We start from the raw sequence: 26,192 nt of genomic DNA on the forward strand, positions 1-26,192 counted from the left end.
GTATGTTGTTTTTTCATGATTTTCATCTTTTTTTCAAATAGTCCAAAATCACGAAAAACGACATGCTATAGTATGCCGTCCGAAAAAAATTATAACTTTGGCATGCTACTAGTCCTACATACTTACACCTAGAATCCCCATTCAAACCTATTTAGGTTCATCTTACGGTACACATGTTTGCCTGAAAAGGAATCTTTGAAATGTTTTATAGTTTTAGAAATATAGTGCTTTAAACGTGAGAAATTTATAATGGCAGATAGTGGCACGTCAAAATCACTTTCACCTAAAAACTCCAATCACACATTTATAATTCAGCTTACTGTGGAGACACATGCTGGAACTTTTTACTTTGAAATGTTTTGTTGTTTCTGAGTTATTTAAGTTAAACGCCCAATGCATTCCCAATGGCAATAGCACAAACTTTGGCATGCTACTAGTCCTACATACTTACACCTAGAAACCCCATTCAAACCTATTTAGGTTCATCTTACGGTGGACATGTTTGCCTGAAAAGGAATCTTTGAAATGTTTCATCGTTTTAGAAATATAGTGCTTTCAAATTTGAGACATTTACAATGGGGCTCAATGGCAGATATTGGCACGTCAAAAAAGCACTTTCACCTAGAAACTCCATTCACACTTTTTATAATTCAGCTTTCTGTGGAGACACATGCTGGAACTTTTCACTTTGAAATGTTTTGTAGTTTCTGAGTTATTTAAGTTAAACACCCAATGCATTCCCAATGGCAATAGCACAAACTTTGGCATGCTACTAGTCCTACATACTTACACCTAGAAACCCCATTCAAACCTATTTAGGTTCATCTTACGGTGGACATGTTTGCCTGAAAAGGAATCTTTGAAATGTTTCATCGTTTTAGAAATATAGTGCTTTCAAATTTGAGACATTTACAATGGGGCTCAATGGCAGATATTGGCACGTCAAAAAAGCACTTTCACCTAGAAACTCCATTCACACTTTTTATAATTCAGCTTTCTGTGGAGACACATGCTGGAACTTTTTACTTTGAAATGTTTTGTAGTTTCTGAGTTATTTAAGTTAAACGCCCAATGCATTCCCAATGGCAATAGCACAAACTTTGGCATGCTACTAGTCCTACATACTTACACCTAGAAACCCCATTCAAACCTATTTAGGTTCATCTTACGGTGGACATGTTTGCCTGAAAAGGAATCTTTGAAATGTTTCATCGTTTTAGAAATATAGTGCTTTCAAATTTGAGACATTTACAATGGGGCTCAATGGCAGATATTGGCACGTCAAAAAAGCACTTTCACCTAGAAACTCCATTCACACTTTTTATAATTCAGCTTTCTGTGGAGACACATGCTGGAACTTTTTACTTTGAAATGTTTTGTAGTTTCTGAGTTATTTAAGTTAAACGCCCAATGCATTCCCAATGGCAATAGCACAAACTTTGGCATGCTACTAGTCCTACATACTTATACCTAGAAACCCCATTTAAACCTATTTAGGTTCATCTTACGGTGGACATGTTTGCCTGAAAAGGAATCTTTGAAATGTTTCATAGTTTTAGAAATATAGTGCTTTTAAATTTGAGAAATTCAGAATGGGGGTCAATGGCAGATTTTGGCAAGTAAAGATTTGAGTGGGGTTTGAACCCACAATCTCCAGGTCTTGCAGGCAGCCAGTGTGCTAAGTCACTGATCTACTTGCTACCTGCCACAACAGAGTCTGCTGTTCCCTTTGAGTATAACATTGATACAAAAATAAAATACAAAAAATAAAATAACAGGATATTTGTCTATTGTTTCTTTTGCTGTTGTTTATCTCTAGACGTTCGAATGTTTATGAACCACAATGGAAACAAGTCTCTGGCTCTTCTGTCATTATCTATTCGGCCTTTTAAGAACAGCATGCACAGTGGCTCACTGGGTACAGAGCCTGCCTGGGAATCAGGAGGCTGCAGGTTCAAGTCCTGCCTCTGACATAGTGTCCCAAAATCACGAAAATATGACAAACCATGGACTATAGTATGTCATTTTTTCATGATTTTCATATTTTTTTCAAATCCTCCAAAATCATGAAAAACGACATGCTATAGTATGCCGTCCGAAACCATGAACTATAGTATGTTGTTTTTTCATGATTTTCATCTTTTTTTCAAATAGTCCAAAATCACGAAAAATGACATGCTACAGTATGCCGTCCGAAAAAAATTATAACTTTGGCATGCTACTAGTCCTACATACTTACACCTAGAATCCCCATTCAAACCTATTTAGGTTCATCTTACGGTGGACATGTTTGCCTGAAAAGGAATCTTTGAAATGTTTCATAGTTTTAGAAATATAGTGCTTTAAATGTGAGAAATTTATAATGGCAGATAGTGGCACGTCAAAATCACTTTCACCTAGAAACTCCATTCACACGTTTTATAATTCAGCTTACTGTGGAGACACATGCTGGAACTTTTTACTTTGAAATGTTTTGTAGTTTCTGAGTTATTTAAGTGAAACGCCCAATGCATTCCCAATGGCAATAGCACAAACTTTGGCATGCTACTAGTCCTACATACTTACACCTAGAAACCCCATTCAAACCTATTTAGGTTCATCTTACGGTGGACATGTTTGCCTGAAAAGGAATCTTTGAAATGTTTCATCGTTTTAGAAATATAGTGCTTTCAAATTTGAGACATTTACAATGGGGCTCAATGGCAGATATTGGCACGTCAAAAAAGCACTTTCACCTAGAAACTCCATTCACACTTTTTATAATTCAGCTTTCTGTGGAGATACATGGTGGAACTTTTTACTTTGAAATGTTTTGTAGTTTCTGAGTTATTTAAGTTAAACGCCCAATGCATTCCTAATGGCAATAGCACAAACGTTGGCATGCTACTAGTCCTACATACTTACACCTAGAAACCCCATTCAAACCTATTTAGGTTCATCTTATGTTGTAACAACCGGGAATCGAACCCAGGTCCCCCGCACGGAAGGCCAACATCTTAACCACTAATCCAAAGCAGTTGCCTATGGCGCAGGGGAGATATGAGAGGTCATCAGGCTGGGGCTGTGAGCCCCTGCTACAATAGGCTTCAGTTAATACAGCTCTACATGTTCAAATCCCTGTTCGCCTATAGTTTAATGCTGGAGTGTTTCAACTTTACTAACTGAAGGCCAACACACACAATTACCAGGAGACTTTGGCTGAGTGTGTCTGACTGATGGTGCAATGGTTTAATGATCAGTCTCTCTGTACGGACATTCCATGTTCAAGTCCCATTGCTGCTATATAGCACATTAGCACAATGCTCTAGTACTTTGAACTTTTCAAGGCTCGAATACAAAATAAAAACTCAAAAGCACCAGGAGACATCTGCTGAATGCCCTAAGGTGCCTTGGCTCAATGGCATGGTGTGCTTGATATTGGTTGATTCGGTTCCCTCTGCTACAGACAGTTGGCAGGTTCAAGTCCCATGTCATCAAGGTGCTGGAGCGGACCATCGGGAGACGGTGCTCTATCCCCCTGTTTCCTGATAAGTAACTGTTGGGGCTTATGTCTGAAAGAACCCTGTCCACCTAACATTTTACAGATAAGCATTAGGTCAAACGTTTAAAAATAAAATAGCAATGCATTTTGGCCCATCATCTGACAGAATAGTCTGTGTATTTCATCTGACAGAATAGTCAGTGTATTTGCATACTGGGCCCCGATTATAATCGTCGACAATGGCAATGTCATTTTTCTTGACTTTTGACGATGAAAAAACTACACACTGTAGTATATTTGTTTAATCATTTTCATCTTTTTTTTTAATCGTCGCAAAAACCATGAACTATAGTTCATGGTTTTCGCAACGATTTAAAAAACAAATATGAAAATGATGAAAAAACGACATACTATAGTTCATGGTTTTGGCCCATCTGACAGAATAGTCTGTGTATTTGCATACTGGGCCCTGATTGGTGGCCCAAAACTTGGTGGGAAAGTCCCTCTTTTATGTCTGGCTTCCAGGCCAGTTGGAAAAGGGCACACTGAGAGCTGGTAAGAGTATGTTTACATTTTCATGGTAAAAGTTTAGCTGGACAGGGTTCTTTCAGACATAAGCCCCAACCGTTACATCTCAGGAAACAGGGGGAGAGAGAACCGTCTCCCGATGGTCCTCCAGCACCTTGATGACATGGGACTTGAACCTGCCAACTGTCTGTAACACAGATTCATATTAATCAGATGTTTCTTAGCGCTGTTGAGGTCTTCTTTTGCATGTTAGTGTAACAGCCAGGAATCGAACCCTGGTCTCCCACGGGGAAAGCCAACATCCTAACCACTAAGACAAGTCAAAGGCAATTGCCTATGACTCTGGGGAGATATTAGAGTTTTGAGGTCGTGAGCCACTGCTAGAAAAGACTTCAGTTAATAAAGCTGAATAACTCTAGCATTAGACTTTAGGGAGACTGGGATTTGAACATGAACTCTCTGTGCTGAGAGTTTGTCTGATCATCACCCCCTACTAAACCATCAGTCGTACTGTTCTGAAGCGACCTTTTGTATGTTAGCCTTCAGTTAGTAAAGTTGAAAGAATTGAGTCTTGAACACAGAATCACATTCATCAAATGCTTTGAGAGCTGTTCAAGAGTTGTTTTGTACATTAGTGTAACACACAGGAATCGAACCCAGGTCCCCTGCACAGAAGGCCAACATCTTAAGCACTAAGCCAGCAGTAGCCTATGGCTCAGGGGAGATATGAGACTTTTGAGGTCATCAGGCTGAGGCTGTGAGCCACTGCCACAGCGTTCAGTTAATACAGCTCTACATGTTCAAATCCCTGTTCTCCTATAGTTTAATGCTGGAGTGTTTCAACTTTACTAACTGAAGGCTAACACACACAATTACCAGTAGACTTTGGCTGAGAGTGTCTGACTGATGGTGCAGTGGTCTAATGATCAGTCTTTCAGTACAGACATTCCATGTTCAAGTCCCATTCCTCCTACAGCTCAATGCTGCAGTAATCTGAACTTTTCAAGGCTTGAATAAAAAATAAAAAATAAAAAGCACCAGGAGACATCTGCTGAATGCCCAAAGGTGTCTTGGCTCAATGGTGTGGAGCGCTTGATCTGTTGCCTCTGCTACAGACAGTTGGCAGGTTCAAGTCCCATGTCATCAAGGTGTGCGGAGGACCATCGGGAGGGACCCTCTCTCCCCCTGTTTCCTGAGAAGTAACAGTAGGGGCATATGTTCTGATTTTCGACGATTAAAACAAATTACTATAGTGTGTAGTTTTTTCATCATTTTCATCATTTTTTTTAATTGTCGCAAAAAACATGAACTGTGTGGCAGTTCAGAAACCCGTCCACCAGTGACATCATCAATGGGGAATCCAAGCTAATAGAAACTGCAGGCTTTCTAGTCCTGAAAAGTTGCAATGCGAAAATGGAAGCCATCGTTGTCACGATAATACAAATCTGAACATTTTTGTAAAGACATTTTGTTTAAAAAAAATATCTGCCTAACGATGATGTCACTAGTGGAAGGGTTTCTGAACTGCCCACATCCCTCCTATGAGACACAGACTTAGTGGGAAAAAAACTGTGCCATTTTATCATGATTATTAGTGAAGACCTATTATTAGGTTGAAAAGTGGTGACGTGGTCCTTTAAGGCAACCGGCCGGTTCCACGTGCTGCACAAGGTGTCCTTTTTTTTCACTTGAGCACCTGTCCCTCTAAATGTCTGCATGTGCACGCCACTGCCACACACATTTTAATAATTGTAACTCAGGCATAATAGCAGCATTTCATGGTATTGGGCAGAGAGCTCTTGCTGTTGATAGGACGTGGTGACGTCAGGCTGGCACTCATGTGATGGCTGTCTGCATTTCCAATTTCTCAACTGCCTATGGAGGGCCAGATAGATACATTAGCACTTGGACCCCTTTCATATAGTTTGTAGAAAGTACACCTTTCACTTTAATTCATATTCCCTTGTACAATCTGTTATCACACACCAAATCTGACACTGGGTGACCTCTGGAGGCCTTCAGTAAGTAGACAGTTGGATATAGAGATAGAGCACCTTGTCCCCTGGACCTTCTTGTGTTATCCATTTAGCCTAGATGTCTGACTGTACCTTGTGCTGTTTTTCATTTTCTGTCTAATAAAGTATTGTCCATACTCCATAGTCGTCATCACAAATACGACTATTTGGAAAAGTCGTGTTTTTTCCTGCAAAACAAATTCTTGTAATGGATTCATAATCATGAAAACCCTATAGTTTGACCCATCACATGCTACTTAAAGCGTAATGATTATTATTATTTTGCCTACATATAGGTTGTTAATGGCACCCCAACTTTGCAGCTGTCACAAAGTTTGGAACAAATCCAGAAGTGACAGTAGACACCTTTATGAACATTTGTGAAGAAAGCTATTGGTAAGCATTTATTCATAAACATTGTGGACTTGGTAACTAGTGTCACTCTAACTGCATCTCAATTTGTGGTTGAATTGGTTCTGAAGGTGAGTAAGCCAATCAGAGTAGTGACATCGCACATTGTTTTTTAAATGTATTTATTCCACAGTATAAACCTGTGGAAATGTTAAAAGTGTCAATTTGAGAATGAAATGTATGTATTTAAAATACAGAAAATACAAGATCTGAAGTATCTTCAGTGACATCTCGTGGCGATGTCACTGACTCACTGCCATGACATCGCGTTGCTTCCCGTTGCGTAACATCTCATTTTTAAAGGCCCAGCCCAAGTAATTTCAATTTACATAGTTCCTGACTTGCATGGTCCACAAGTAGGTCTGAATTCTTATTTGTGCTACATTTTGCCAAGAAGACTTAAATATTAAGAACATTTTCAATTCAAAATCTAAATAAAGCAACGAGTCACAGATTTGTTAGCTATAGGCCGTTAAAGTGTCACTTCAAGTGTAGGACCACAATGGAAACAAGCCCTCAGGGCTTTTTGTGTTATCTTTTTACAATTTTAGTATGCTAGTGCAGTGCCTGTGTTGTGATTTCAGAACAGGTCAGATCCATATATGGAGATATAGTGATCAGGTCCAGAGCCCAGGCAGAGGCTTTTGTGCTGGTTCTAGACAACCTGAAATGCAGACGTACCTGGCCCATTTGTTTGTTTTAAAGTATTGAATTAAAAAGTAATGTTGGTTCTGATGTGTGGTTGAAAATGAACAGAATGGAACGGTTTGTTAAGTGGGTGCTCCATGGTGAGAGGGCAACTAAGCAAAGTATATTTAGTGGCTTTAGTTTAAAGCCTCTCAGCCCAGAAGCAACAATATAAGCTCAATGTTTATAGAGAAAGAGAGCTGTAACAAAAACTGTTTTATTTAAATTTATTGCACAAAAAGCATTGACAAAATTTGAATGTTATATAACAGTGGAAATAACAAAAGGTACATCCACAACATTCAGATTTCAAGTTCTCACAAGGTTTTGACACAGGTATAAATATGCATGAAACTGTGGCGATAACACCACAAGGTGGCAGGTCCCAAACCACTTCCTTCACTAGAGCTTCTCTGGCAATATCATGAATAAATCCGATGATAGACGCTTGGGAAGGAACTGGAGACGAAGGAACAAAAACTGCAAGCAGAGAAGGAATGTAGTCTTATTTGGCCCCAGAAACCTCTTGAATCTCAAATAAATGGCAGGTTACCGTCTCGAAAATGCATACTGCAGTCAACAGATGGCTTAATCAACGGATAATCGTGGAAGAATGTTGTAAGTCTAGTATCAAACTGCAATACAGTAGTATTCCGTCCAAAAACATACACAATAGTTACATTAACATTTATTTTTGTGCTGAAAGTTTTCTGAACATCATCAATTAAAAGGACTGAACAAATGTGTCACAACACCTTGAAAATAAGTAGTAATCGAATAGTGTGCGTTATAGAAAGTTTCAGTACACATGTAAGTAACAGTCACAAATATCAATACATTTTACAGATCTTAAGGGGGTGTCACTGTTTGCTTATGTTGATTTAAAAAAATACAATTTAGCTGTGCATGTATTACTACTAGAATGTGATGTTTGTACTTTATATACATCATGTACAAACATAAAAACCACATGTTTGCAAGATCTGTGTATAATATATATATATATATATATACTAACTATAGTAATGAACAGGTTCAGCATGGAGTCTTTGGTACAACATGAGCACCAGGATTCAGAGGTGTCTGCAGACATGGTCATGCTAAAGCATGAATGATCTCAACAGGATGGCTTTGTCCACTAAACTTTCTGGGAAAACCAGACCAAGAAAGGTAAAAGCCTTCAGTACAAAACTTAATATACACGTATAATCTCTAGACATTAGTTTTACTAGTTGGACCCATTTTTTGTCCGCTTTTGGAGGCGAGGACACACACACACACACACACACACACACCCACACACACACAGTTAGGGAGTGCACACACACACACACACACACACACACACACAGAGAGACAGAGAGAACATAATAGCGCGACACCCAAAACAAATGAGGTTCACATACAGTAGTCTCTCTGTACAACACTGGAGTGTAAGAGAAGGGAAAGGCAGACACATAGCTTTAGAAAGGCACAGAGCTTTAGAGAGTGCATTCATCCATACAACTTAAAGTAGTGCCATACATACACCACAAGAACAAATAAATGGGACTTACAAAAAAACGGAAACACAAAAGAAGGTAATTAAGTTGGCAAGGATCTTAAGGAACTGTTAACAGTTAAGCGAACATCACACAAATCTCTGTGATTTTGGATCATACCCAGTGCGTGAGGCCAGAACAAGCACGTTTATACATGAGAACAGACGTACAGTAAACATTAACGGTGTATGACCCCCGACTGATTGTTAAAGCATGTTATTTGATACGTAATGTAAAAGAAAGTTGGTATGTTATGTTGGGTGAATTAACAAATGGCACTAAATGTTTCATTAAATAAAACAAAAAATATATTTCTGTCCAATTCATCCCTTAGAGGCGACCAATTCATCCCTTAGAGGGGACCTACTTGGCCCCCTCCCTTTACCCCTCTTATCCAAATAAGAGGGGTAAAAAATAGCCAATTTACAAGCTCCCAATGCATCACATTGCACCGCTTGTATTGCTTGTATATCTGTTATTTTCTCAAAACCCTAGGGTCCATGTGGTGGTTAATTTCACATTTAGTATTAGTTAATCCAAATGCACAAGGATTCCCATTAGAAAAAGGTGAGACAAAGATGAAGGCGATAGGTACTTAGAGGAGATTCCTGTTGCCAAAGATATTGTTAGGATCCACATATTCCTTGACGGACTTCAGCATTCCCATGCCCACTTCGGAGATGCTCTCTCTCAGCCAGTCCTTCCGAAGTTTCCCCACTGAAAGACAGAGAAAAGATAGATAAATAAATAAATAAATATGCACAAGGAAGAAGACAGGGGGAGAGGGGGGGAGAGGAATCGGCATGGCTGATTGCTCAGCAGGCTGCTGGGAGCCAATCAATCTTGTGAGAGTGAGTGAATAAACAGAGGGTGATAAATGCTTTTATTCAGAGAGGAGAAATGTTTTGCATGGCATGATTTATGGAGCTCAGCAGACTATCAAACTCATTAGGCTCTGTGTGTTCCCAGAGGAGGGGCCGGCTGGCGGCTGTAGCGGCCATCCCTCGCTCTCTTTTCTCTCACTGAGCGGGCCACCACTCCCCTCCCTCCAAAGCCACAAGGGTGGGAGGGTTGATGTGTGTGTGTGTATGTGTGTTTGAGTAGAACAGTACACGAGAGTGTGTTCCTATGGGGTGCCCTCCAAGGTTGTCGTGCTTGCTTGGCCCAACCACAGTTCTGTACCCCCTGACACAGGCTCGGTTTGCCGACAGCCTGCCAGGGCCAAAACGGCAGAAACACAATGGTTCTCTGTCGCCATGACTTTTGGCGTTTGGCCACTCTCTGCTGTGGCTCCCTCTCCGTCCTGAGGAGTGAGCGTGGCTGTGGCACAGGGCCTCGGCGGGGTGTGCAGTGCTCTGCCAGCTGTCCAGGTTCTTAGCAGAGGGTCTGGAGCCAGGGAGAGGTCTCGAGACTCTGGAGACAACTGTGGTGAAATTGACAGCGGGACCAAACATACAAGAGAACTTCCACCGCTTATGAAAACATACCAACAACGGGAACTGTCACCCTTTCTGTCTGCTGCAACCTTCGCCAACGACCACACAGCATGACTGCTGCACATAGCTTACCAAGAGGCCCCCCTGAGGGGCTTTTGGAAGGTGGATGAAGATAATGTTCAAATTAAGATTCAAATGAAACCCCAAAAGCATTACGGAAACTTCAATCTTGTGCTATGGGAAAATGTATTGCTTTTTGGAGGTCACATTGACTTCAGACAAAAAAAGAAAAAAAAATGACACTTCTGTACCAAGACCCTAAAGATAGATCTGAGAATAGAACGATCTAGAACAGGTGCCTGCTGGGTGGGTAAACACACTGTTTTGAAAGGCACCACTGTAATCACCTGAGATTAGATACAGAGGCGAGTCTGAAAATGAGAAAGTGTGACAAGATGGAAGTGTTCACACGCCTTCCCCGGTTCCATTTGGATACGCTCGCACCTCTGCAGCGCGTCACCGATGAGGGATTGGGTAGGGGGGCAGCATGTTAATAGGGCATGTGTTGAGGGCGGGGCAGGCCTAAAGCACTAGAGCGAGATTGGAGGAACTGTGTGTTATCAGTGACAACAAGCCCCGCCAGGGAACCCAGGTGGGGCTAGCGAGGCCCGTCTCCTGACAACAGACATAGGGGGGCCACCAGGATCCCGCTGCACCACACACACCTCCAGATGGTGACGGGGGACCGGTCATTCACCCAATCAGCAGTTACCCAATAACTAAGAAAGTAGCCTGCTCTCCTCCTCCCACAACCACCTCCTGCTACCCTCTCCTTACTCCCGTCCCTTGTACCACCTCCATCCCTCCCTCTACTCACGGAAGGAGAGAGAAAACAGAAGGTGCTGGGACTGCATCATTGCCTCCATCACAGTGATAATTTACACATCTATCTTGTCATATTCTCTCTTTTGCGCCTGCTATCGCAATCAATCTCCCCTGGCTTTGGTCTGTGCAGCTGAGACATGCAAAGAAGAGCAGGCATTTATTTTAGTAGCGACAGAAATAAAAAATAAAACACACAGACACACCTTAAAGTGGCAGATTTCTCATGTGTACAAGACTAGCTGGTCTAATGAGCGGGGAAAATAAAGTCACTGAGTCGAGTCATTTTTCCCGTCTCCTCAGTGCAGTGGCCTGACCCGAGTGCTGGTGCAGTTGGCTGAGTGTGCTAAAGTGACGCCCTGCAAAGCCACAAGGTCAGGTGGAGCTGCCAGCCGCCCCCGGGGCAGCCCTCATACAGAGGAGGCTATAGAGACCGCGAGCTGAGCCGCCACCCCTTGACACACTCCTCTCTGTCTCTCTCTGGGCTGCCTTGACAAATGGGGGTCAGAACATGAAAGACGGGCTAAGGTAGCGGCCCTGCGCTCCGCTGATACGACAGAGCCAGGGTATTGGCTGAGAGGCTGGGGCGCGCACCATCGCAGACCATGGCCAGGACTGATGGATGGATGACTCCCCCCCCCCCCACCAGCACCACCAATGATGGATGTTCTCGCAGCTCTCCACTGCTGCAACACTAGTGACCTGGTTAAAGAGGACATTTCTTCCAATGTTCTGGATTTCAAATAACACCCGCGGAATCATCAAGCACACAGTGAAGCTTTTGCCTCTTAAATATTTGTGCTCACTTTGACCCCCACTTTGGCAAGCTTTTTGATTCCAAATCCAGTGCTAAGGTGCCACCCATTTTAAACTTTGCCCAACATGGTGTTCGTCGGATGGTATGTTGAGTAGCAAAACAAAATAAGGGCAGCGCTTTCCACACGCCTGGCCACCCTCACCTCACTCCCACACAGCATAAGGCTGACCTGCTATAAACACAGGCTACAAAAATGTATATTTCCTGTGGTGCCCTCCCACCTCGCCTTCCTAGACTACATCTGTTTTCTTTGATACACAAAACCCAGCGAAACTAGCTCCATTTGTCAAGCGCTGATTGTGGGCAGACAAACCGGCCTGTCTGCGCCCAGATAGCAAGCCCCACTGTTATTAATCACAATTACAGAGTGGGCCTTGCACACAGGAGCTGCATCAATATCGGCCCCCTCCCCCCCCGGACACCTCCCCGCGTTGCACAGGGTGGCCAGGCCACCGTTTGGAGGTCAGCATACACCCGCCGATAACGGCAGCATCATTTACCCTGGCCCACCGCCTCCTTTTATTAGCAATCTTTTAATTTTGAACCCTTCCCCGCCTTCAGGAAAAATTGTGATTTAATATCGCAGCTGATTCACTGCATGCTGTTTTTGACAGGCGTGATAAATAGCCTGAAGTGATGTATGAAAACAGCGAGGCGGATGGCAATATAGATAAGGCAGCCATTTCGGTTAGCCCTGATGGGGCTCATAGAGTGGTTTCACCCCCCCCATCCCTTACTCACGTTTCATTTGGTCATTGTTGAAATGAACAAATGGCTAACTCAAGAGACATTTTCTGTGCAGTGGGAACATATTTTGGACACATGAAGGAAGTAATGAAAGATCTCCTGGCTTAAATTGATTTGGGGGTTTTTTTTGTTCATGAGAACAGGCCCACTCACTGACATGGGCCAAAACACACTGCCATGCTGCCTTCCATGGCAACTTCGATCGAACTTTGAAGAGCCTTGTGACTTGTCCCGTCATGAATAGTCACAACTTTTGAGAATGTAGCCCGAATGCAGCTGCATAACACATAGTTTTCAACTGCGCTTCAGTAAAAGTTTGGTATACCTAGAAACCAAAGGAAAATTAAAATAGTTGCAACTAAAAAAAAAAGGTTCTAAAGTTCTAAAACGCTGATATGGGTTAAGTCAGGTTTATACCATACCTCCATGGTGATGTGACAAGCTTCCTCCATTGGCAAGGATCTCTTCTCTGGCGGCATGCTGTAAATTGAAGATACACGCATAACTCAATCAATATCACACATTGTTATTGGAGTGAGAGTGCAATGCCAAAGTCAAATTATCACCAGGATACATTGAACCACTAGGTTACAATAGATAAGGTGCATCATCAGGACAGTTGTAATGATCTAACTAATGGTGTTTACCTCCACATGTTCATACACATGCACTGGATCGCTGAGTCCCCTGTAGTTGAAGGCAAAGTAGAAGTACACACAGGCACCAGCATCATAGGTCTGAGTCACCCTGAGAAACGGCACAGGTGCAACACACACAATTTGTTAAAAAACAAGCCAAGAAGAACATTACTCCTTCACATGCCCCTCTGAAAGTCAATTCTACATGAATCCAATGAATATGGGGTTAGTTGAGGCACTCCATTTTCAAACAATGAACGCGATTTTCCCTTTGTAATCGGAGGGCAGAGTGAAGTGGGAGGCTGGGCTTTTCCCCTGAACCCTTTGACCCCAATTCCGTTCATGTTTTCTAGAAAGCGGCGGCGGCATGGTGGCTCCGTCACCTTCAATAACATCATATTATGAGGACATTAAATGGCCATCGCACAATTTTACTGGATCATCTGAGCCACATTTGTAGCTGCTCAGTATGCAAGGAGTTGACTTCGTGCCACGTCCCTCAAATCAATCAATGACGCAAAATAACAATAACAAGATATAAAGCGTTAAAATGCTTTTCTAAAACTCCCCATCAACAACTAAGGTTTTAAATCAATCCAAGATGATACCTCATCACCTACTGGCATATAACAGTTTGTATTGTATCTCCCTAGTCCCTGTCCCTTTGGAGGAATTGTGTGCAGAGCCCTTGTTCATTTGACATGGCCCATCACCTAGCACACAGGGCTTTTCTAGAGGTTAAATGGACAAATCAATCTTGTGACAGACTGCAGCCAGGAAATGAATGGCTGAAGCATAATCAGGCTGAGGCCTATCTGTCCTCAGTGAGGGGGGAGAAGCCCGTTTGTCTGTCTGTCTGTCTGTCTGTCCCAATGGTTGTCTGTCCATCTACTGGCTCTAGTCTAGATAGCCGACAAGGCAAGGGTCAGGGGGACTTGTCGACTATCATTCATAATCTGACAATGGAGACTTATTGTATCGTGCAGTGCATAAATATACGTTCTGCAAGTCTGCAAACATTACCTGCATGTGGCCAATGGTGCAAATGGCACTCCTCTCTCTTTACACTCTCTGGTAATGCGCTCTTTCACGTTCCGGCAAAGGTCCAAAACCCTGTGAAGAAAAGAAAAGAAAGACACAAATAAGTCGGTTTTAAAGCAGCTAGGTGTAAAGAAGATAGCATGGCCAGAAGACTCAAAGCAATATGACGGCAGTACAAGATAGATTTTGAGGAAGCTGGCCTAGCCGAGAGTGAAACAACCTTCACCCAGACACTCTTGGTTGCGTGCTGTGTCATGCAACGAAATAACAGATCGTCAAGCTCATAACACAGACTGCGATGCATTGCGAGCTCGTAGATCTGCTATCAATCATACAATCATATCGTTTGATGCCGAACTGATGAATTATGTTAACTTATGAAGACAAGAGAGAAAAGACCAGACGGCTGGGAAGAGAGACAGAATAACAAGGGCCATTGTGGAGAGGGAGAGCTGTGCTGTGGTAGATGCATGCTGTCTGGGAGATGTTCCCATCGGTGTGGAAATGGCCGCCAGTGCTAGGCATGTGCAGTAGCGTGTGGAGGGTGAGGAGGAGGACGGGTAATGAGCCAGGCACATATGCTCGCCTCAATGGCTGATCTCTTGGTCTCCCCCATCAGGCATTTTACACAGCAAGGAGCTCATACTCTGTGTGCATGCATGTGTAAACGTGTGGTATTCTTTGCATGGCAAAGGTGGCATGGAGAAGGCGGTGCATAGTTTTGCCAAATCACATGGAACATGGATATGAACTGAACTGGTGTGGGTGCGACAGAATTTGAGCTCCACCGAACGTGCTTGTGTGGAGCCATCTCCCCCATGTCGCTGTGTTTTTTGGCTGTAGGCTGAAAAGACAGGCTTCCGCCCACGCTGAGACAGTTAATGGGGGAAGGAGGCAGGCATGAAGGTGAACGTCAAAGGCAGAGGGAAGGCAGGAAAAAAAATATAAGAGGAGGGAAAGGGAGGGGGTGGGGGCTGAATTACATTTCTTTGGTTGTCTTCACTTCTTGTGACTGCGTGGGAAGAGGGTGATAGAAAATGTCTTGTAGCCATTCAGATTCACTCATAAATAAAGACCACACAGTAGTGTTTTTTGTATTGGTATCTTTACCTGTCCCAAGGCACAGAGGTCTCGAACGACTCCCCGAGCACGTAGTAGTCCATCCCCAAGTCCTGTCCAGGAGACAAAGCACAGGTTTAGAAATGGAAAATGTCAGGCCGCTTGGGTGGCACAGTGGTAAAGTGCCTGCACACCACCGCAGAGGTTGTGGGATCAATTCCACCGTGGTACAGTACATCCAGCTTTGTCGAGCGTCTACACAAACACATTGGCCCGTGTTCAGAGGGGGGAAGCCGGGCGGGGAGGGCGACAATAGTCACTGCATGTAAACCTACAGGCTGGGACCATAGACATATATACGTAGACGCCCTTTCCAGCTCTGAGGCGCATGTCACCATTGAAGGCACAATTTTCCTGAGATTCCTTGCAAAGCATTTGCCTTCAATGAGCAGCTTCCGCGTGCGTAACATAAGTCCCGGAAAAGACACGCTGTGATTGGCCAGTAGTCACTTGAGTGACAGCGAGATACATGGAGGAGTCGCATGAGTGACGTCACTTGGGCAGCGACGCAGAGTGCCTTCAGCAAATGAGTTCAGCACTTCTAAATAAGAAAGCTGCGGAGAACTGTTGCTTTGTGTTCACTCTTTAATGTTTTCTGTTAGTAATCTAATCCCCCCTGGCTCTGATGTTGTATTGTTGTATTAATAACTTTGTTGTTTGTGTTTGTTTGTCATGTTTTGTATTGTAATGTAGTCATGACTGTTATAAAGATTTGTTAAAAAAAAGAAGAAGCCTTCAGCACTGCACTTCCGCCTTCATTGGGATACACTTCGCTCCAATGAACTGCAACGGCCAGTGAGGCATCTATTTTTTATAATATCTATGGCTGGGACGGCATATGGCTGTCAGCAGGAGGTGTTGGGAGGGAGGAGTAGGATGAAGGCTCTACATCCTCCCGGTAGGGGCTTCTCACTGGTAGGTGAGTCAGTAGGATACAACAGCAGTGATGACACAAATGTGTGTGGGGAGGAATCAATGGGCATAACTATATGGGCTATATGCACACAGTATAACTCTTCCTACTTCCGGGCAGCTTCCCTACTTCCTTCACAGGTGTTACCGATGATACTAATTAAGGCTCTGTTCAATTTAGTATGCAGTGGTTCTTAAAGTTTAATATCAAGGACCCCCATAACTATGAGTGTACAAAATTGTCATTTGGTTCCATTTGTACACTCTAAAGGTGGTTGCACACCGGCCGCGTTTTTCGGAAAACCGATGGAGAAACACCGCTAAAAATCCGAATTCGCATCCGATTCGCGCCCGGTGTGTGGAGACCTTAAGAGTTACACAGTTCCAGTGAGCCAACATGCACAATAGTAGCACCCTGACTCTGTTTAACCAGAATGGAACAGAGCCTTTATCAGTATCAGCAGTAACACCTGTGAAAGTGGGGAAGGGGCCCATGTTCTTTATAAAATGGTGTGTGCATAGAGCCCATTGGGTGTAAAAAATGATTGGATAAAACAAAGAAATAGAAAATGTCTGGCTGTGGGTTCTGCAGCACTGGAATTATAGGAGGTCTATGATTAGCCTGGTCTAAAAAACAAAACAAAGAAATCCACTCCATTGTGCCACGAATGACGGGCGCTTTTCAAGACGTTAAATACCTCATTCTGACATCAAACTGTGAGGTCACATACTATGGCCTCTGCGGTGTATCCTTTTCGCAGTTAGAGGTCTAGTCAAGAATCCCCACAACCCCAAACCTGTCCATCAGCCAATGGAAAAATAGGGAGAAGAGTGACCCACCCGGAGGTAAGCGATGACGAAGGTCAGCATGTAGCCTCTCTGACCATTGTCCTCTCCAGCTGCCAGGCCCCTGGAAGCAGATAACAGGGTTAATATTTAACAGCCCTCTTTCTTCTGGCTCCGCTGGCCCAGTGTCTGTGCAGCTGCCCGGGAGCTGAGGCACTCTTGTCAATCTAACAATGTACGGATCAATGAAGCAGCGCTCCACGCATCGGCACAGGTCAGCCACACATCTATCACTGGCAGTGGGTAATCAAATTTTCATCCACTACCCAAACTAATCAGGATACGCTCATTAGGAAATCGCTATATTGATTTATTTATTCCCTCCCTTGCTTCCTAACACTAAAAAAGAAAAAAATATTCGTCACAGAACCACCCCAATCCATCACTGGCACTCGATTTGACAAGTGATGACGATTTATTTGAAATAATGCAATAAAGCACCGGATGCTCCTGGTAGGTGACATGTTTCTGATGATTGAACTCCAAGCTATTACATGACAGCCACAATCCAGTGACCTGTAGATTTGGCAACGGAGCCAAATAGCTACACTAACACACAATCCATAGGGTGATGTTACACAACGAGGAACATGGAGGTTTTTTCACAAGACTAATGTCCTGATTAAATACGTTCTGATTGGTTGGAGAAGCAGGAGCACAGCTTACAATGAATTGGAAACTAAAGTCAATATTCCTGAATTGCCATTTTGACAAACAGCTCTCCTGGACAATCTTTGTAAAATGCAAATGGGTGCACAATTTATCGACATTCCTGGAGCATATAGTGATGTTAAAAGCCTAAAAGCACATTTTAAAAGATCACGTTTAAATTATCACATTTCTTTGCTTAAAAATTTAACAATGTTTGGAATGCCCAACTTTCAATATATAATATACATTTCAATGGCATATATAATTCAGGTGAATTGGGACATGAAGGTTAAAATGTTGAGACAAGGCCATGTAGGAGGCTAAAAACAGGGCGAGGATAGAGATAGCATCCCTCTCTGGCTGATAGATAACTTATTTCCACCAAAGTCCTCATTGATCTGTTCCATGATCAATCACAGCAGAGGAGCACTCCCAGACTCCACCCTATCGCCCTGTCCTACAGGGAGCTGTGCCCTGCTATCAACCGCTTACACCCCACCCCCTTCCACACAAAAGCTGGCCTGACAAGAGGACATCCACAGGTGATTCATCACTCCGTAGCACGACAGACTACTGAGTGGAGGACCAAATCCCAACAGTTAAACCAACACGTCTCCAGTCTTTTGACGCTACCGTTGAACCGGTTGGTTGAATGTAGTAACATCACAGGCCTCAGGCTGACCCCCCCCACACACACACACACACGCACACGCACGCACGCACGCACACGCGCGCACACGCACACGGTGTCAAAAGGTGCTTTGTCATTGCCGTTCTTTGTATGGACAGTGATCTTTAAGTGATCTTTGCTCAACACATGTCATCATCCTGCCGCTGGCAGATGAATGCCACAGTGAAAGTCATGTGATGGAGCCAGATTTGGGAGAGAAGAGAGCGAGAGCAGCCGAGCCCACCTACCCAAATTTTGCCGCAATGTCATAAACTTGCTTCTCGTGCTGCAAGACCTTCTCACGGTCCCCTTCAAAGAGCAGGGTGGCCACACACAAGCAGTGGGGGTCGAAGCCTTTGAACTAAGAACAGAAAGAAACTTTCAGCAGGGAGGGGGAAATAAATACCTCTCTGGTTCTTTTTTTAAAGGATTCCCATTATAAACATTACCTTCGTGATGTAGAATTTCTTCAAGCCATCCAAAAAGGACGTGAAAATTGAAGACACTTGAGGCTTCAGGGCATGACCTGCAAAAAACAAATCTTGGATCAGAAAAGTCAACTCTCCTCTTTTCAAAACAAAAGCGGCATCTGACACTTTTGAGCAGCACCTTTTTTGCATATTCGTCTCACCTTTCTTTCCCGCTGGTTTCCTCCAGCGTTTTAAGAGGGCAAGAGAGTCTGACTTATTTAGGTTTCAAATAAAAAGGATGGAAAATAAAGGCAACATTTGAATAACTCCGCAACTGGCCAGTGGCTGCCAGCGACAGGGACAATAAATCAGGGGCGATGGGGGGGGGGGGTTTCCGAAGGGAAGTGGGGTTGACGCGGCGATATCCGTCTTCCTCATGCACACTTTTTGATTTATTCCCGATCGGACGCACAAAAGTGCCTGTGGACAAGTGAAAATGAGGGGCCGGGGCCAGAGGGATGGTTATCAATCACAGCGGGAAAGTCACGGGTGATGTCGTGGAGACTTACCAGTTCATTTACGCCGCTCCCCTCCCCCAATATCAAGTCTCTTCATCACTTAGTGTCCCGATTATTTCCCATTCCAAAAATTTGATTGCAGGTCTTTAGGTCTCCAGCAGCCATCATACTCGTTAATTAAATACTCAACATCCAGAAAGAGTGAACCATGTGATTCTGCCCCTCGAGTTTTAGCTTGCTCACATTTCCACCATATCAATAGACACTACACAGAAAAATAGTCAGTGTTAACTCGAGTGTAAAATGGTCCCAAATGGGGGTTCATTTGGGTCCATGTTTACACTGTCCGAGTTGAATTAAAACTGCAGATTTTTCAGTGTACAGTACCACCTACTCTACCGCTCTCATTTTTCATCTTGTGTATCAAGACAGGCACTGCTAAATTCTAGTCGTCGTCCCAATCTGAGTAAGGAGAGTTGATGTATCCATGGTTCATTTTCAAACAAGCGACATGATTAAAAGTGAGGACAAGCCACTAATAAGCCCAAGAAGGTATCATAGAGCCATGAGTTTTAGTTATTAGTGAAAAACCTGGTCACTTCATCTTGCCTACTTAATGCTAGGAAGTGCCTACTCTGTGAAAAGTGGAAATATAGGGGAGCTAATGAGATCCCTGGAGACTGGGGAACTTTACAGAGATCTCTGGCAATGCCTGATGCATTCCACTACACTTCAAGAAACAATATCATAAACCTTCAATGTAACAACTACTTAATTTTTGCCAGTCATTTTTCATTGTGCCTCAATTCTTCGCTTGTGTGTATATTCACTTTGTGAAATAATGATCATTTTAACAATTCAACACCATACAATGTACTGTATCAGTGCCATTCAGTTTTGTGAGGTTTTGTTTTTAACAGAACGCATTCATAAAACACTGCATACACGGAATCAAATGGCTTTTAATTAACCACACCACAAACCCTGCAGTAGCATCCCTATTCTGGCAAGCTCAACACATTGCAACGTGTGTGAGTGTATAGGGTCTACGTGGTTAAAATATCATATATGATCTATAACGATTATGGAATATTTCTGATTACTGGTTATGCAATGTGAGACATGCTGTAAAATCCTCTGATCAACGATAAGAGGTTACAGGAGAGGCCTAGAGGGAATAGACATTCTCTGAAAATGGAAACCAGGTCAGGCGCAAGCACGCTTGCACAGTATAGCATGACAGTGTACTCAAGGGCTTGTATGCAAGAGTATGGTTATTTAAGGCTCTCTTCAGCTTACTTATCAAACGTGTGTGTGTGTGTGTGTGTGTGTATATATATGCATATGTTTGTACTGTACAGTACACAGTATGAAAAATAATCTCTTAAAAAAAACTTAAATAACCTACCTATCCAAATGAATATAAATAATAATAATAATAATGAATTGCATTTTTATAGCGCTTTTCCAAGTGCTCAAAGCGCTTTACAATGGTTCATTCATTCATTCATACATTGGGTTAAGGTTAGGGTTAGAATCACATGACTTGGCTCCACCGTTTACAATCAAAACAAGTAAACATTTAAAGTCAAATTAGGTTCTCTCCGTTAATGGCAATTGATTTCAATGGGGAGTGATGTTCACCCCACTAGTGGTGCTCTACTTTCCAGAAGGTTCCAAACTGGACTTGGGACTTCAAGTTTCAGTTTGGAAGCCACTGACCACACACACACCACTGCAGATCAGTTCTAACTAAGCAGAACAAAAAGGATTTGTCATCATAATACAACTTACCAAACTGAAATTGTTCATTGTCCATAAGCCGAATGGATGCTGGTGCACATCTCTGGGGGAGAAAAAAATAAAATAAAGTTGTCACCTTTTTCTTTTTTTGTATGCTGCGTTTATTGAGCACCTTGGTTCCATTACATTTCGATTACATAACAGTACATTGTACATTATTACATAATGTACAGTGGGAGAAGCAGAGAAAAATAACCAAAATGAACAACCAAAACAGGGAGATTTTTTTTAAATAAATATACATAACATAGGCCTACTAGAATTATTAAGGGACCAAGCCTGGAGGGACTTCTTGGGGCTCTTATTGTATTTGTCTGTTTACTTTCTTCCTCTTCTCCTTCTGCCAAAAATGGCAGTTCTGGCTGAACCGTGCAGTCGGTTTCCACGCCAAACTTTGAACAGGCATAGCTCATGAACCTTTTGACCATCTGCAATAAAACTTCTATACGCTTATGCGTCTCCTCATGCCGAACAACTTCCGTGTTCTGACTTTTGACCTTTAGATCACCCGCCATTGAATTATATGAACAACAGTTAAAATCGATCTCCTCCTGGGATCTTTGATCAAATTGCACGAAAGTTGCTACATGTGAACTTTGGACCAATATCTAAAAACTGGTGTTTTTAAGTTTTAGACCTAAAACTTAGTGGCTGGACCCCTCTCTCCTTTGAGTCACTTATCCAACTGAGGTTACTAAAGTAACCCGAATGTACTCTCCTTCCGGGAGAGTACATTGTTTTTAAGTGAAAAAAATAACGCTTTTATGAAACGATGAAGTTTTATGAAAATTCTTCTACTGCCCCCAATACATGCATGCAGAATCATCACATGTTTATGAAACTTTACAGTATGATAATTAGAGGATCATGCCAAATAGCACTGAAACCAGTCTTACTCCAATTGGCCAAAGGGGGGCGCTATATAAATAATTTCAAAGTGAAAACTTTGAACATGCATAACTCATGCCTTGTTTGGCTAAAAGCCATGAATCTTGTTTACACATGAGGAACACATCTGTCACTTTGAACAGTAAGCTCCGCCCTCAGAGTTTCCACCATTTTAAGCAGTTTGAAAAATGCTCAAAAATCCTGGCAGAAAATCTGTTTAAGCAATTGTGTGAAATGTTCCATCTATGGACCATTATCTGAAACCCCAGTTGAAGAGAAGTTTGTACGTGAAAACCTTGTCTGTCTGTCTCTCTGTCTGTTTGGGGTACGAACAGCTGCAATAACTCTGCGTGACCTAAAGTGGCACTGTTGCCTAAAGGGCTGATTGCTTGGAACCGTCTTATCGATGCTTGCAGCTATATTTATTACAGGTCTCCCACACATTTTTTTCCAATGAATTTCCAAATGTTTTCCAAACCTTTTCCAGAATATTTAACCCAACATCCAGGACTATATAACAAATCATTCCGCGCAATATTGAGTGTCTTACTCGTGACCTGTGTGTGGTGGGGACAGGCAGTGTAGCAGGGATAAGACATAGATAGAATGTGGAATGGTATTATTTGGACGGGTTAAGTGTGGCTTGTTGTCTTGCCGTTGTAAGAGGAACAGTAGGACAACATCAGCTCTGAAATATGCACCGACACCCACTGTCTGTTTAGCAGCCTTTTGGAGTTCAATGTGTTTTTTTCTTTTCACATGGCTGACCAGCGCCGATTCCCCTATGTTCCCAACATCAAATATTTTGATGCATAATTTGCAGCCAGCTCGATTCGTGTCCACTTCTCGCTTTAGCCAGTCTTTATATTTTTCATTTGTAAGCCACAAATTATTATTATTACTATCATTTCCCAGGCTTTGTGTATGCTAGTTCAACCGATAAATTGTAACTTTAAGCTCAATTGCTAACGCTTCATCATCGAATATTCACTTGTTGCTCTCGCGCATGCGCTGCAGCGGTTGGTGTCACATGACAAAGAACATACCTACAAGCGAACGCATCACGCTGAAGCAAATTTTGAGCTTGTAGATCTGTTCTTTTTAATTTGTCACACCCTGCATATTATGCTGCAGTCATGCAGCCTGTTCGGAGAAGAACTACTTTTGTCCATATTTTGTGTAATGTTATACAGGTTTAGGAAATGTTTTTATATACTAAATAAATAGCCAAAAACAATGCATAGTAAAATATTTTTCCAGGACCCTTGATCAATTCCAGGACCTCCATTTCAAAAACATTCCAGAAATGTCATGATACTGTTATGTTTTTAATTCTCACGTTTTTCTTTCATGTCATTGAAAACATTATTTGACTTCTTATTTGACATGAGGAAAATGGCTGGCTTGTGAATGTCACTGTGGGAGTGGCAGTACAGACCCTCATGTTGCCATCAATAATAGTTGCATCAGCACACTTTTAAACAGCAGAGCTGGAGGGCTAGTCATTCTGACTGCCTTTATCATTTAGACGTATTCCTATTTGGGCTTCAGAGTGGTTAAGGTGTGTTCAAATGATACTGTATACATTGGGCTTCAGAGTGGTTAAGGTGTGTTCAAATGATACTGTATACATTGGGCTTCAGAGTGGTTAAGGTGTGTTCAAATTATACTGTATACATTGGGCTTCAGAGTGGTTAAGGTGTGTTCAAATTATACTGTAATACATTGGGCTTCAGAGTGGTTAAGGTGTGTTCAAATGATACTGTATACATTGGGCTTCAGAGTGGTTAAGGTGTGTTCAAATTATACTGTATACATTGGGCTTCAGAGTGGTTAAGGTGTGTTCAAATTATACTGTATTGGTTACAAGGTATTACGTGAAAGATTTTCACATTAAATTGAACATTATGAAATCCATATTGTATAATTGTATTATTATTATGGGTCAATTTTTACTCTTTCTGAGTTAAATTAAACACGCAATGTGTTGCAGCATAACAGACACATTTAATCCATTCAACCAACCAAGCTTAATTGACAGTCTGCGTTTACTGCAGAAAGTAGCAGCAAGTATACTTGTTAGGATATCACGGCTGTCAGGCAGAAATATCTCAATATTTCAATAACCTTTGTTCAAAAATGAATGCCCAATTTTATACTTTGGCAATTGTTGCTACTTTTGCATGACAAGCTACAAACTTGTACATCTGCTATTATCACCACTTTTGAGAATTCTAAACTATTCTGCCTTACAGAATTACATTACATGCCCAAAATAGGAATTAATAAACATTTAACCAATCAAAAGTATTAAAAAGAGCTTGTGATATACAACACATGACATACAAGGTTACAGTGATGTGATGATATGTTGATATGGTACAGTACCTGCTTGGCAACCTCTCGCAAGCAGGCCACTCCCTGCTCAAAGCAGGGGAATACAACAGAGCCATACTTCTGATACTCCGGAATGGGGCGGATCTTCATCGTTACCTCGGTAACCACGCCCAGAGTTCCTGTGGAAAATCACAATGAGCGAAAGAAAGAGATTGAGGAGATGAGGGGGGGGGGAAAGAGAAGAAAAGGCAGTTCCCACACAATCAATGTAATCTACCCTGGTCTTAACGCCATTCATCTTGGCCTCCCCAATTTGGGCATGTCAGCAGCAAACAGTTTCCAATATTTTCAAAATATTTCAAATATTGTCAAGAAGAAAATCATAAAGAAAATTATAATTTAACAAATTCAAAAATAGCAGATCTACAAGCGGAAGCGCACTACACAACACACTGTGACGTGCCATGAGCATGTAGATTCTACTATTCATCATACGAGGAAGTATATAAGGCTTAAGTGGTTAAGTGTGGAGCATCAAAACCGATAACATGTCTCTGCTACGCATCTCCCCAGGGTGCTGCTGGTGACCTTTTTGTCTCATATTTCACCTTAGTGATCTGGTTTTCCACAACACACGGGCAGGACAAGTTAGAATTATCAGCTAGAGTATGGAGAAATAAAGCAGGCCCATATCAAAGGCAGGGCCGGGGCCAACAGCAGAGCTGCATATAAACAGAGACCTTTAGCAGACCTCCTGACCCTGAACACTGTCAGGCTAGCTTTTGCTGATGGGCTCATATTGCTGTTCTAACGGTTGCCACAAAGGGAGCATGTCTGTGATTAATGCTCTTAATCACAGTTTCATACTATATCATGGCTATACAAATACAGCAAATCTAAAAGCTCACAAAAAAGAAAGAGCTCAAATCTATAATGCCCAAAATAGGGGCACCAGGGTTAATATGGTTAAACATAAATAAAATAGTGAACATTTTTAAGCCAATGTAGTTAAAAAGAAAAGCGAGTGCGTTTAGTTTAATTTCAATAACACAACACATGGACATAATTTGAATGCCAAGCATTTATACACACTGGCACATGCTTTCCACTGTTACAAATTGGACAGCTACCGATAAACATTGCAGTAAATGTAGTTAGCCATCTCACAGGACTGAGCCTTGTAGACGGCTTGGACAAAGCGCACTATTAAACCCCGGCAATTGCAAGGATTCTAATGGCACTTTCATCTTAACGAGATCACAGTAAACAATGATAACTTGTCATAAAACGCTTTTATAATTCTGCCACCAGTTCATTATTCTGAGGGAGGGGAAAAGCTAGAAGTGAGTTCCCCTTTTGCCATCCACTCCAGAGCATCCATATTTACGGCTTCCATTAAAAACACACAGATGTCTGGCTAACGGCTTTGTGAATGTTTATGAATCACTGATAATGAGAGGCAACATCAAACATCATCAGCCAGTGTCAGGTCATAGTACAAGTATTCTTCCCACAATTAATGCAAAACATCAGTAATTACATCATGCCGAGGCCCATATATTGGTGGCTGAACAGAGAAAGCATAAACGCTCTGAAACAATATGATACTCCTGACCAAGTAAATTTGCCGATGGTGTGCAACGTGACTGTATGTTCTCTCTTTGTATGCCTTCAAAACCCTATTTTATACATTATCTAAATACTTTCAATTGCATTTCTGCATAAAATTAAATCTATAGTATATATACATAAACTTGCCTTGGCCTGCTTAGACAAACTTCTGCTGTAAAGATTGAAATATGCAATGCGTTTAC

The 26,192-nt window shown here is 42.2% G+C and overlaps 1 protein-coding gene across 1 annotated transcript in view; it reads right to left on the reverse strand.

Moving 5' to 3' along the window:
- Window positions 1-7,334: 7,334 nt before the first annotated feature.
- agps (alkylglycerone phosphate synthase) overlaps window positions 7,335-26,192 on the reverse strand; it is a 37,198-nt gene continuing 18,340 nt past the window's right edge. The window contains exons 11-20 of the mRNA XM_079517454.1: window positions 24,430-24,557; window positions 21,145-21,196; window positions 18,872-18,948; window positions 18,671-18,783; window positions 17,096-17,165; window positions 15,335-15,396; window positions 14,207-14,296; window positions 13,193-13,292; window positions 12,968-13,025; window positions 7,335-9,380 (exon numbers count right to left, since the gene is read on the reverse strand). Coding sequence (XP_079373580.1) covers window positions 9,259-9,380; window positions 12,968-13,025; window positions 13,193-13,292; window positions 14,207-14,296; window positions 15,335-15,396; window positions 17,096-17,165; window positions 18,671-18,783; window positions 18,872-18,948; window positions 21,145-21,196; window positions 24,430-24,557 — 872 coding nt within the window. The 3' untranslated portion in view covers window positions 7,335-9,258. The remainder of the gene's footprint in view (window positions 9,381-12,967; window positions 13,026-13,192; window positions 13,293-14,206; window positions 14,297-15,334; window positions 15,397-17,095; window positions 17,166-18,670; window positions 18,784-18,871; window positions 18,949-21,144; window positions 21,197-24,429; window positions 24,558-26,192) is intronic.

The sequence above is a fragment of the Electrona antarctica genome, assembly GCF_951216825.1.
Source record: "Electrona antarctica genome assembly, chromosome: 13".
Lineage (NCBI taxonomy): Eukaryota > Metazoa > Chordata > Actinopteri > Myctophiformes > Myctophidae > Electrona > Electrona antarctica.